A 14473-nucleotide genomic window follows, 5' to 3' on the forward strand; every position below is an offset into this window, starting at 1 on the left:
AACCACGCAAGTGTCAGCCAGGTTTGTGGTGACCTTACAGCTGCCGAGTTTGATGGACGAGGAGCAGAATCGGAAAACAGCTGCCGTAAGCTTTCAACTCAAAAAGAGTTTATTTATTCTTGTTTTACCCCCATATTAGAAAAAAAAATTAAATTCTCCTTTCCTCCCCATGCTCCAGTGCTGTTCCCAGCTTCCTCCTTGGTGCAGTGCTAGCAGTCCTCGTCGGGCAGAACATCATCTTTTCATTCTGCCAATTTCTTGCGGGTCCAGGTTGTTCTTTATATGCCTCCCTAGGGTGCATTTCATCATGCAGGCTGGGTTCACAATACTTCAGGACTGTATGCGATATTACACATGTGCCACTAAGAATACCCACCCCCTGCAACCACCAGCAGATGAACCTTCTGTCACCTGTTCTGTTATGGGTTGGTAGTTATAATTTATTATATGTAATTTAATCTATATTCTTTGATTGTAATTTCTTCTGGGCAGGGTTCTCTCCTCTAATGTCATTGTTTGTATCCATCTGTCATTTGCTACCCCTTTTTAAAGTACAGTTCTGCATAATATGTTGGCGCTATGTAAATAAAGTTTATTATTAATAATAATAATAATATATAATTGGTGGTTTTGGATAATTTGAGTGGTTCTGGATGGATTTGCAAGCTGCAACTTACAACCAAGGAGCGTCCCCACTGCCACGTTACAAGACTGCCTCTCAGCAGCCATTTGCCAAGCACATTGTAACATAAGAGGGAGTCCCATGCCTAACCACACCAAAAAGTACTGGATATTTGGATTTTGTTGGTTTGGGCAAGAAGTGATAGGAACTGCGACAAAAAATGTGATGTGATGGGGTCAACAATAAAGAGAACCTTTTTATTGTCAAACCATAAGTTGTCTTCAAGGAAAATATTTGTAGGCAATGTAACAATAGAATTGGTAAATCCTTTCTCATGCACCTACTTTTACCGTTCTTCACCTTTAAATGTAAGCCAGGAAAAGGGAAGTGATAAGATTGGCAGAAAACATGAAAACTGTCAACCACAAGCAGCTACAGGAATACTTTTGTTTTTCCTGATCAGCCAAGGACATGTAAATGTGGAGAAGGATATAAATACAACGCAGAATGGCATTATTACAAAGTACAATTCCTACAATACAGATGTCAGAATACCAGTCCTTTAGTTACTCCAATCAATGCGTCCTGCACGGGGTCAGTCTAATTCAGACACGTTTGCATCTTTTTGTTTGTGATTGTAAATTCCTGCAGGCTGCTCCGCACAAAGCAGCATGATAACCAAGAACAATATAAACCACGCCATCGATAGAAACACATGGCAGCGACTTACTGTCACCTCATCCCCTCACTGCACAGAGGGAAGCTGCCGCAGTTCTAATCTGCACAGGTGAAATTGGATCATTACTCAGGGCCATCAGGAGAGGAAATATCTCAGGTCTGCTGATGTCGGGGTTGGAGGAGCTGCATTCAACTCATGCAGAACAAGGGAGACCACAAATCTACAGGAAAGATAGAAACCACCCAACACCTCTACAATCCCACTCGGCTTATCAGATCAGAGGAAATTACTCCAATTGCGGCCAAATTCAAAATGCACTGCGGAGGAGTTATTATAAGAAATGAAAGTCATTCTTACTTCAGATACTTTCTGAGCCTTATGGCTTCCAAAATAGACAGCATCTAGTCCATCTAACAGACAGCATCTAGTCCATCTAACAGACAGCATCTAGTCCATCTAACAGACAGCATCTAAAGTCCAACAAAAACTGAAAATTTAAGTACTGGGTAGGAAACAGCTGCTTGAATCACAACCCAGAAATCTGGGTTCCTTAAATAAGCGCTGAGATACATCAAAGGATTTTGTGTCTCTGCCCCTCCAACAAATAGTTGGTGTCTATACCCCTCCCACAACAGCAAGCTTCCTCCCCCTTAGTAGTTTGGTGTCCCTCCCACAATGGTGAGCTCTACCCCAGTAGTTGGTGTCTCTGCCCCTTCCACATGAGTGAGACTGCATTACAGCAAAGGACTTTGTTACATTTGCCAGTTTTATGATCGAGGAATATAAATGACAATGCACACACAGATACATATACAAGGATGCAGTGGTCTAAGTCTCTCACCTGTGTGATAAAAGGTTAAGAACACCAAGAGAACACCAGTGAAGATATTACTGAGGAAGGTGACGAATCCGCAGGTAATTCCCTCAGGCACCGGATAAACCGTCTCCACGAACATCTCAAAGAATATGGGCACCGAGCCATTCAGGAAAATGCCGATCAGTATACAGGAGGTGTAGAGAGTTGCTACAAGACAAAAGATAAACAGGTTGTGGTGTCAAATTAACATACACGGTCAAAAATATTCCCACCTCATTATGCCTATCTGGTTATTCTAGCCAGGCGTTTAAAAGAACCTGTCCCAGGAACAAGGGAGCTGCCAGTACTGACTTTGCGTCTGTTTTGAGGCTGTCATCCATATCGTGGCCTCACTACTTATCAGGTCACTTACCTGAAGGTTCCCCATTTACTGGATACAAGCTTATTCTGGGTTGGGGACTCAGTAAGCAGAGATGGCAGACAATGACACTTGTGATTGAACAGTAATACAGTAAACTGATAGTGGTAGAGAACAGAGGAGCCTATCAGCATGCCAATAAGAAGTGACTCCACCCAGCACAGGGACTAAAAGAGGGGCTTCTGCCTTCTGCAATACAGTTACCTTCACTGCTTGTAATACGGAGCTGCATTCAAATGTGTCCTATTGGACTTTAGAGAGGACATTGGGACTGACTTCTGAAAGCTCTCCAACACCTGGAGAGGATACACTTTGATGATGATGATTGGTGATTCAGCAAACCTGGAACGGATTTGGTCAAGGATTGAAAACATTTTCTAACAAAAAGCAAATTACTTTTAGGAAATCCATTCCAGGTTTGCTGGATTACCCAGCTTCAGTGATAAAAGTGTATTGTCTCCAGCCTTGGAGAGCTTTTATAAATCAGGCCCAATGACTTTTTGTAGAGGTCACGTTTTGCAGAATAATATGCTCAAAAATCAAAAGGGACACTGAAATGACACAATCATGTAAATATTGGTGCATGAGCAGTTCTTGGCTGTGCTCACTGATGCCCGACACAGATCAGCCCCTGCTGCAGCCTCCCACTTTGTGACTTGCAACACAAATGTGCTGGCTCTGATCCCTGAGGATAAGGTGACTGAGAAAATGCTTTCTCATGCTTGCAGCAGACTGGGAACATCTCATCCCAGCCTTGGCAAATACACTTTTTTCTTAAGATTAGTTGTTTAATGATAAAATGTAGATCTTTCCTAAACCATTACAGCAGAGCGTTATATTCTAACAAATCAGGAATTTATTTAATCAGACTTGGTATGAGTTGTTATTCTACCAACCTTGGGGTTAAAAAAAATTCCCTCAGTACCATGAAATTTATGCTGATGTAGAGAAGACAAAATACTATATTTACAAGAATTTGCTTGTGCAGAGGAATTGGCAAAATAAATATTTCTGGGATGGGAGACAATTGCTGCATGTCGGCATATTGCAGATCCCCGAGACGGATGGCCCTAATGAACAATCAGGCCGATTTACGAATCATTAGCTCGCATGGCCCCAGAAAGCCATTTGCTGCCAAAAATGTAAATTGGCATTATCAGCGACATTCACAAGAGGGGGGCGACCTCAGAATTCTTCCCCTCAATATTTATATCTAAAAAACACAACTAGCAAAAAGAATTCCCTGCATGCGATAATAAACACTGGGACAATATGAAGGATCCCTGCAAGGCTGAGATTGGCGGAACAAAGATGATGTTCTAGGAAAAATAATACATTTTATTGTAACTAATTGTTATTGGAGAGGAGAATTGGAAAGTTTGTAGGTGATGGGGGACAGTAATGGAGGTGACACTCGTATGGTTCTACAATCTCATTTTAATGAATGTTTTGCCTGGTGACCTTGCAGAAGGATTCAATAGGTGAGTGCAGTCCGACAATGATGAGAGAATGTGAAACCTGACAGGGGTTGTAAAAGGTTCCTAAAGCTGAATTATGAGCTCCTACACAGCTGACAGATATATATGTAAATTTTGTGCATACAGGGAGTTATTAAGGTGGAACTTAAGAGTAAAAAAGGAGGGTTTTGAATATGATAGGGCCCAAATGAATAAAGCTTTCCAAGACCAGAGAAGATAGACTCACATGGGAGAATCCAGGTAATCCAGCATATCTGAAATGGATCTGGCCCAGGATTAAAAACATTTAGGAACTTTTATTTTTTTTATTTAATCCATTCCAGGTTTGCTGGATTACCCAGGTTCTCCCACAATAGTCTATCCACTTTGTTTACACTTTTTCCTCATTTTTCTAATTTTTTCTCTGAATAAACAAAAAGGAGTAAAATAAAAATGACACAGACTGGAATATTGGAAACAGAAGATGATCATACTTTGGGTAAAAAAAAGTACAATGACAATTCTGAATTTATGCATCAGCCATAAGGATCATATTGGGGTCACCCTGAGGGTCGGTGAAATGAAAAACGTGACTTACACACTTACCTGTAGTGAGAGGAAGGTGAGTGACATTGCTGAGAAAGGTTAGTGTAAACCACGTGGCCGCCAGCGTGGAGCCTGAGAAAAGTAAGACAAGGATGGGCTTCAGGACCCCCCGGATGGAATCTGCAAATCTGAAAGGAGTGGACAGAGGTCAGGACTGCAGAACCAAAAAGATTTAGATGAGACCCAAACACAAGATACCTAACAGAGTGTTTATAATTTCCAATACAGTAAATCATCATTTTGATATTTTTTATTTAGAATGCAGGTGAGTGCCCAGTTTTCTGGTCACAGTCAGTTAAATGTATCCATAACTCATCATCCTAAAAACAGGTTATTAGTAATGTATTAAGGTCCCCCAGTTAGCAAAATGTTTTTAATACCCCGGGAATTTTTAAGTTGGACACTATGGGTGGTGGTGTCACTGAGCACTTTACTGAGTCTTGGACGACCACTTACATATATACTTTATATATTTGTCACAGATTCACTCAGATTCTGATATTTATGCTTTAAAAAAAGGGGGTATTTGAATCCCTGAAACCTCACAGCGATGTCTTTAGTTATTGAATGCTTTTCTGTGATACTAGACCTTGGAGTGATGCAAATTCCTAAGCAAACCTTCCCGTCTGTATGTAATCTTTTGCAGAACATACATTACTGACATTATTGTCGGAATGATGAACTCCCATGGGCACACATGGGAGTCACATCATTGCAACCCAGAAAGTCAAACTGTATGAATTTACTGTACTTTTTCTTGTTATTTTAAAATTATGAATGATTAGTGAAGCAACCCATGCACACTGTATATTTAACTTCTGCTTACTAGTGCTGTAAAGCAAAATATGGATACCTACACCATCATATGCTATGTCGAAAATGTCTGTGGATATCTGACCATCGCACCAGTATGACTTTGTTCAGACATACCATTTCAAAACTATGTCCATTAATATGGAGTTGCTTTTTTCATGGCAATTAATAAGGAGTCCCCTCCACCCTCGTCTCTTGGTCATGAATATCTTTGTATAAGGTCAATATTAATATCACATTGTTTTCTTTGTGCATTTAATATAATGTCTAGAAACACCTGACCTCGATGATTTAGTGAAGTGTCTACATATTTCTGGCCATATCATGTATATTAACACAAATAAATGTTATAATAAATGTATTGATTCTATAGACAAAAGGAAAAAAAATAAACTGTAAGTAACGTTAACCTTAAGATTTATTTTCTCATACAGAGGAGATTTGACATTTTCTGAAGCTATTTTTTCTAGGCCTCACAATTGTTTTGTCTTGATAAGCGGTTCCACGTGCGCCTCCACAGAAGAAGCTCCACATTATATCATATGAGTATTAGCTTCCAAATTAGGAACTGAAATGGCGCTTTGTAATTAAGCCATTTTGGAGACACAATTACAGGCTGTCATGGTGCATTCGATGGAGGATAATGCAAAGAACATGACAGTATAAAGCCAAAATTGGGTGATTTTTGCCCTCCTAAACATCAGCAGCTGCTGGAAGAGAAATACAAAAGGCGTTTGGGTGGAATAATGAGAAGCCCGGCAGCCGCATTTTCTCGGTTAGGGAAATCTGTGAAATGTGACAAGAATTACGACCTCATTTTCCTGATTACAACTTTCAGCAGATTATTACAGCCGAACTCGTCATGGATCCAGCCCAGCAGAGAAGACAGACGAGCGGCCTCAAGTCTCATTAGGTGACAACCGTTGTGGCTTGTGCTGCTGCCTGCCAGGATCGGCTGCATCAATGACCTTCCTATTCACTGGCAAATTGGCTTTCAATGCCACCTCCTCTGTGCTTTAATATGACAAGCATTCTTTCTCCATCCGACAGACGGCAGTTACAGCTGCAATAACTATTTTATTGGTCCAAAGATGACTGTATATGGCTCAAATTGCTGGCGAACACACTTGGCAACAGCACAGAAGGGTACAGGTAAAAAAAAATATCAAAGAGGTGCTGTTGCCCTTAGGAAGAAAAACACAAACCTTAATGGCAACCAGTGAAAAAATGCAATCATAAAATGCAAACTGCATTTTATTTAATAAGGGGGCTGAACTGTAGTAACTGTAGTGCCTGAAGAACGGGACCAATACTTTGCCTTCCTATACCAGAGCAGTTCTCTTGATGAATGGTAATTTGATGATTGGTGGGGTAATACCAGACAGTAATCTGCCCAGCCCCACCTGGCACTTTTCAGCAACCAGCCAGCTGTTTTTGGGTGGCTACTGTTGAGTTGGGTCACAATGCAGGGGGGTCAGCCACCCGCCTACACTTTCTTCCCACCCAGCATTGCAGGTCATCAGGCAAAGCTACTTCTTCAGCAAGGAGACCAATGAGAAGCACAGTTAGTGCCATCAGCAAACCTCACTCCATATTCTGGTGAGACTATCAGTTGGATGAATCTCACTCCGATAAGGAACTAGAATGCCCACCAACAGAAAGGTAACAGGATGAGGGGATCTTCTGTAATGTTGTTCCCCACTTAGGGGGAGGGGGTTTGAGGTTTGCTATGCTCTCCTTTGCTCCCATTGATTTCACTGAAGATGCTAGAATGCTTTCTTACCAACTGCTGTCTGAACATACAGCAGCCGAGGCTACTTTGGGAACTAAAAACTCTTATTTTACTCTTTGGAGCAAATTTTATTCACCTATGGAAAGCAAAGCAGCTAACCCACAAAACTTAAGAGGGGTCTGGGAAGAAAACTTCAAACCCCTCCCCCTCAAGCGGCGAACAAATTACAGAACATCCTGTTACCTTATAGAAAACAATATGTATACTTCCTTTTTTTTCCACTTCCATTCAAGTTACTGCCACTGCAAAAGCCTGTGAATCTCATATGAGTTTAATGTGTTCCATACCTAGACCCTCTGAGGAAGACTATGTGGGTGAAACACGTCAGCAGATAAGACTCCCCATGTAGTATGATAACACATATCTTCATTAATCAACTCGTCCCTTTGTATGTACAATGGAGTTCTTATACCTTATCTGTAAGTATTTAGGGGTTGGTACAAAATTTTGATCTTAAAAAAATTATTTAAGAACGCACACAGTCTTTGTATTGAATCACCTAATGAACAAGTAAAGGTTTATTAGGCTCATGTTTTCTGGTGCACATTATATGAAATTGTTTCTGGAAAATCTGGTTTATGAGGTCAGATTGAAACACATCTGACTATGTGCTAATTGCATGCAGTGTACAGTAAATACTCAAAAGAATTATGTGGTTACATTTTCACTTCCCAGTCCTAGTCAGCACTAAAGTATGCAATGATCATATAATGAGGGATGAAGACATTGTCAATGCTGAGCCATCACACCCTAACTTGTCATTAATGTTCTTCCTTATTCAATACCATTTCACATTCCCTGCCAATAACAGACATGACACCACAAACAATATTTACTTATTGCCCCTCCAACAATTTTATTTATAGAGTTTTCTTACCTGCCCACTGCAATTCCAACAATGCATCCCCCAACAATGGACCAGAACCCGATCCAGCCAGCATCAACCTGCAGAGCAGGACAAATATAGAATTAGGTGTGCACGGCGCTAAGAAGCCTGCGGCAAAACCCCCAACAATTCAGGGAAAAAAAAAAATAGTAATAATAAATGATGACCCCTAAAGAGGATACAGATACTGCAGCAAATGTATTTCTGACCGTGAGAGAAAGCTGTCGGGACATACAGAGCATAGCAGCTTGTCGTGTATGAAGCAGCAAAATTTCGTTCTCAGTCCACTGCCAATAATGCGTGCAATGGGAACGTCCCAGTCCGAACTGGACCACAGAGCAATGAAAGTGGTAAGGTCCAATTATTATCGTTATTTATTTAAATGACCAGGGGCAAAAGTTTCATGACAATATGTCCCAAGCGTAAAAAAAAAATTACTAAGGAAAGGAGAAATTTAAATTTTTCAAAAATTGTAGTTACTAAAGAGTTGGGTCACAATAAATAGGCTGCCAGCTTGCACACTGAATTTATATAGCGCCAACATATTACGGAGCCCTAATAGATTATATATATATATATATATATATATATATATATATAAAATCTATCATCATTGTTTAATTCTATGCATACAGGCTGGCTGGCTAACTATTCATAAAAATGTTTGTAGTGTTATAAAATACACAAATTTTTCAACACGTTAGGACATTGCCCTTCAAATTCACAATGACCACATATACACAATAACCATGTTATTGCACATATAATTAGCATCAAACAATTCATTAAAATGCTGATGCTGTACAGAAAGAATCTCTGAATCTGGAAACTCTGAATCCTTTTTTTGCCATCGTCATCCCTAACAACCTAGCACTACCTGCCCAGCTGGCAATATCCCAACACATGGCATCATGCTGACTACTGGACATATGGAGGGTACCTGGCAACATAACACATTCCAGCCTGACTCACCTGCACACCCTGCTGGATGCGGCAAGCTGACACTTTGGCCCCTGAGAATATGATAGACATCTGGTCTTATACCTTTATATAATGTAGACCTGAATTGCTAAGGATTAAGACGATTTATGGAAATCCATACAGCAGAACCTTAGTTTTATTGTAACATTATATTTAATCAATTTGGATGATTTTAAAACCCTAACTACGCACAGTTTCCTTTAACATTTATCACTTCTGCAATGCACCTGCTGCTTGAAGTTTACATCTTTGTCTGTTCAGTGAAAGAGCTTGGTATCGTAAATGTAGACACCACACTACAATTATGCACAGGGAGCAACAGATGATATATATACAAAGGTGACACTTACCTGGGTAACATGAATAGGTGTTAGAATCAGATCCAACACACCGCACCATCCAGCGTAAAACCCCAGAGGTATCGCGTAAGCCAGCACAATCATTAGGAACCGAACATTGCTGAGTAAAGACGAAAAAAACTCATGTTAAAAACGAAAACAGTATGGATACGGCTTCATACATGAGGCATAGGGAAACACACAGCAGCTCATTGAGCATTCATCCCTATTGGTAATGGACATTGACATAAGAACTAAACGAGGGATGTCCAAACCTCAGCCAATACCTTACCTTTAACTGACCCCTGGTCCATTATACCTGCTGCCGACACCAGGGGTTGGGTGGCGTTTCCCTGCCCCCGACACCAGGGATGGGGGACGCCCGTGCCTGCCGCCGACACTAGGGATAGGGGCGAATTTCCCTCTCATGCGAAGGTTGGGGTTCCATTTTCTCTCCCTGACTGGCTAACTGCATATGTCAAAGCTAATGGTTGGACCAATAGATTCACATGGCCTGAGAAAATTGCAGTATAACTTTAAATTATTTGGTAACACTAAATGAATGGCATTCATCTTGCACTCTAACGCACAATGTGTTTTTAATATAATTAATAAACAGTATTTATATAGCGCCATCATATTACGCAGTGCTGTACATTAAATAGGGGTTGCAAATGACAGATGAATACAGACAGTGGCCCAGGAGGAGAGGACCCAACAACTTTTTTGAAATACTGTTTCCACTATTTTTCATTTTCTGCAGCTCAGTGCTGATAACGGCCCCTGTTGCCACTTGTCTACATACACCGCACCAATGAATGACTGGCATTTCTGAGGGTAGGTTTTCTGATATGGAAAACAATGGATTGTGCCTGTGCAATGCATGTTGAAACCACCACTTAAACTCTCCATCATAAGCCTATGTGGAACAATGCAGGAGCCCAAATATTACACATAAGATGTCACCCTATACTATGAAGCAGTTGCACAAGTATCTTAAGAGCTTATTTTTTATACAAACATTAGCTTTAAAAAAATGACATAAAAATGTCTTCTATGAGGTTTTACTAATCGAGTCAATTTAGGTGACGGAATTTAGGATTTGTTCAGTTAATAACAATTAATTTGTTCAAGTAATACCCGCAATCTATTTAGACTGCTTTTTTCTCCATTTACCAGAAAAAGCTGTTAAGAATCTCAAAAATATAAAACCAGAAGCGCATTTCATTTGCCTGAGAGTGTTAACAAATCTGCTGCAGAATGGCGGCATACCGAGACATTCATCTTGCACAGTGAAAATACGTCACACCGCCAGAACCATTTTTTAGAGCCATGGGAGGTTTAATCTTTATTGTACTCGACCCTTATAAACACATATTCCAAATCAATGCAGTTGTGGTGGAAAATAGGCGATTGTTCTAACAATTCATCCCAACAATCTCTCGGGGGAGCAGCTGCGCGTCCGCGTCCTGCAACAATTCTGTTAAATATTCCAACACAGATGAGAGAAATATGGAACCCTGACCACTGCAAGCCTGCTATCCTTCACTTTTACAAGGGGGGATTAAACAACATATCAAATACAAGGTGCACAATGTGACAGGGACAAGGAGAATACATCACAGATTAAAGAAACATTTAAAGTGAACTAATGAACACGGAATATAAGAAACAATAAAATGCAATCTCACAGCTTAGTTTGGAGTTATTTCCAAATGTAACATTTTTTTCTATCTTCCTAGATGGGAGTGAATCTAAGGGAACTAATCTGTAATTGACAGCAATAAGTGTACTTATTAGGCTAAAGTGAACCTGAAATCAGTATGTAAATTTACTAGATTATAGGAAACATCTAAAAATGGTCACAGTGCCTAAGTAGTACCCTAAAATATATTTTTTCCTGCATTCCTTTGTCCTAAACAATAGCAATACACTTCCTGTACGTAGATCAGTGTTTCTCATCCACGGTTTCACCAGAGGTTGCTAGGGGTTCCTTAAGCAATGAGTAGTTTTGTACCCCTCAGGTCAGTATAAGTGACACCAATGTTTTTTTTGTAAGGGTGTCTGTAATGGTGACTTTTCTCCCAATGGCCAGCAATGTAAAAGGAATTCTTCCCACTGACCACCACACTGTGAGTTGGGTATATAATAATAAATAAAAGGTTCTCTTTTATAAACTCTGACGTTTACACCCCTGTTCTCCTATTTCATAGCTGTATACCTGTAGTGTGAAAGCATCTAAGATACAGGAGCCTCCTTTAGTCTCTGGGGATTTGCCGATGTCACAGCTGTGCTGGTCACTATTCTCCTGCAATCATCTCCCCGGGCCAGCTTCCTCCACCTCTGATTGAACCCCAGCAGCCATCAGATTAATGAGGGGTAAGGAGGGGGCAGCTCTGACATAGGAAATCTCTCTTCCATTCCCCAATTTACCTCAATCTTGTGAACTTTGGGAACCTGCCATAAAATTTGCATTCTTTGGGAAAGTTTTGTTGTGGTAGACATGACTAGGAAGTTGTTAGGACTATAGGACTAGACCTTGCAAAAGAAGATTTCCCCGTGTTTATACATGAGGTGATTGTGGTGAGAATGGGTTACATTGGGACATAAACAGAAAATGCATATTCAGAGAAACTGAAACTACATTTTTATTACCGATTGATATCAAGGTAAGGAACACTTTTGCATGGTGTTCCTTATAACAAGGCTCTATGGTTGTTAAGGTATACACCAAGGAGTATTACCATTGGCTAATGGTTGTCAGGGGCAGCAATGCTCCCTAATGTGTAACTCCCCACTGTAAATGATCCCTGAACTGCAGGCCACAACAGAAGAGGATGCCAGTACTTCTAGAGGGTGGAGAGTTGGAGAAGTGAAGGTTAAGAAGACTTCAGAAAATTTTAGGATGTTGCTAGACTGCATGGAAGGTTTAGTGTGTAATTATTTAATTTATTTTAAACTTTGCATGATTTATTTTTTCAGGAGTTTGTGATTTAAAACAAGCATTTTTAGACACTTTTAGCTGCTTGTGCTAGGAAGCGATTCCTTCTAAAAGTTCACAACAAAGAGTCAGGTTTTAGTCGGTTTCTAACAGCTTTGTAAGATCGCTGTGAGTTTATATTAAAAGGCTGTGCAATGTCTGAGCTTGGGTTCACTGTACCTGCTTTGTGTATTTATACAAACATTTTATACCTTTTTACTTGGGGACAATATGAAAAAAATTAGTTTGTGAGTGATCCCATGATTGACCCTACTTGACTTGAGGGAGACACTCTAATTGGCTCCTGACAATATCTATGGAATGGAGTATTTTACCAACAGCGAGTGAGGATTGTAGTGTACAGGAATCGTTGGACGCATTTCACAATATAATTCTACTACCTGATGACATTACTGGTTTACATATCACAATGCTATGGCCTGGCAGAGGTTTTTACTGTACAGCATGTTAAATAATCTTTAGGAGATGACTTGAATAATAATAAGAGCTGACACAATCTTCTGCATTTAAAGAAATTACTAAACCAATTACATCTGTTTTTACACCAGAGGAACTTACGTTCCAATACTAAATACACTAAATATATGGGGTTCATTCACACAAAGACAGATTCACACTACATTGTGACAAGCAGAGCCCAATGCTTGTATAGTCCTCACCTGAGCAGCTTGCAGATACTATTCCTATAGGTTAACCTGCGACTGGCAGCAGCGATACTTGGGGGAACTGGTGGACGAGCAGGAAAATAGGCCACAACCGACACAAAGACCACAGCAATTATTCCAAACTCTGTGGAGAAAGAAAAAAAATAGTATCATCAGTACCAAAGTGCTAAATAGGTCTGTAAATGGCAGTATGTGTCCAGTAAAGGGTGAACTTTAACCCCTTCCTGCTCAATCTAAATAATGCCCACGCTGGAGAAACATTGATACCTGTCCTGCAGCCAGCAATTATTTTTTAATACACATGAAATGTATTTTGCCGGTTTGGAAAAAAAGGTTCATTTGAAGCCTATGTGGACTTTGCATTAGGACTGTTCATCTGCGTGATCATGTTTTTGAACCACAAAAATGTATAAGGCTGTAAAAATTCAGCTGACCTTTACAATAAAAATACCAGGCAGTAAAAAAAACAAAAGAAACGTTGCAATGAAGCTGCAATTCAGGTGTGGGCTGAATGCCCAGCAAACACTTTCCTTGTGAATGTGAAAAGCTTAGAACTCCTGCAGGGTTATTACCACAACTTGGGGCTCATTTCCTGTCCTACTGACAATGATTTTGTAGATAGAACATGGGGACAGCTTTACATTTAGGGTTTTTTTTTTTGTCATCATAGAAGGGTTGAAATGCTCTCTGTTGAGTGTCTCTGCTGAGATTTTCCATCACTTCCTGTCTAACCATTGACATCAGAACAGGGGAAAAAGTGAGAATGCAAAGTTAAGGAAGATTTAAAACGACCCTAAACTCCAACATTTTCACTTTACATAAAAGGATAGACAACCCTTATATTTAAAGAAAATGTATTTATTTATTTTTAAATGCAATACCCTGCAGCACCGCCCCTTTCGTTGGGAGTGCAGAGCCTCCTGGGATACCTGCATCACGCATTCCAGGAGGCTCTGACCATCTATATATAGTTAGGTCCATAAACATTTGGACAGAGACAACTTTTTTCTAATTTTGGTTCTGTACATTACCACAATTAATTTTAAATAAAACAGCTCAGATGCAGTTGAACTGCAGACTTTCAGCTTTAATTCAGTGGGTTGAACAAAAATATTACATAAAAATGTGAGGAACTAGGACCTTTTTTTTTTTTAATAAAATAACTTCATTTCAGGGTCTCAAAAGTAATTGGAAAATTGACTCAAAGGCTATTTCATCGGCTGGTGTGGGCAATTTCCTTCGTTATGTCATTATCAATTAAAAAGATAAAAGGCCTGGAGTTGATTTGAGGGGGGGAGTTTTATGTGGAAGATTTTGCTGTGAACAGACAGCATGCGGTCAAAGTTCTCCATGCAGGTGAAACAAGCCATCCTTAAGCTGCAAAAACAGAAAAAAAAA

At 40.0% G+C, this 14473-nt stretch overlaps 1 protein-coding gene across 2 annotated transcripts in view; it reads right to left on the reverse strand.

Moving 5' to 3' along the window:
- The window catches only part of SLC49A4 (solute carrier family 49 member 4), a 36444-nt gene that overhangs the window by 8484 nt on the left and 13487 nt on the right, over positions 1-14473 (reverse strand). For both annotated transcript variants that reach the window (XM_072417910.1, XM_072417911.1), the window contains exons 4-8: positions 13070-13199; positions 9422-9530; positions 8082-8149; positions 4600-4727; positions 2143-2325 (exon numbers count right to left, since the gene is read on the reverse strand). In XM_072417910.1, coding sequence (XP_072274011.1) covers positions 2143-2325; positions 4600-4727; positions 8082-8149; positions 9422-9530; positions 13070-13199 — 618 coding nt within the window. The remainder of the gene's footprint in view (positions 1-2142; positions 2326-4599; positions 4728-8081; positions 8150-9421; positions 9531-13069; positions 13200-14473) is intronic.

The sequence above is a fragment of the Pyxicephalus adspersus genome, chromosome 7 (genome assembly GCF_032062135.1).
Source record: "Pyxicephalus adspersus chromosome 7, UCB_Pads_2.0, whole genome shotgun sequence".
NCBI lineage: Eukaryota > Metazoa > Chordata > Amphibia > Anura > Pyxicephalidae > Pyxicephalus > Pyxicephalus adspersus.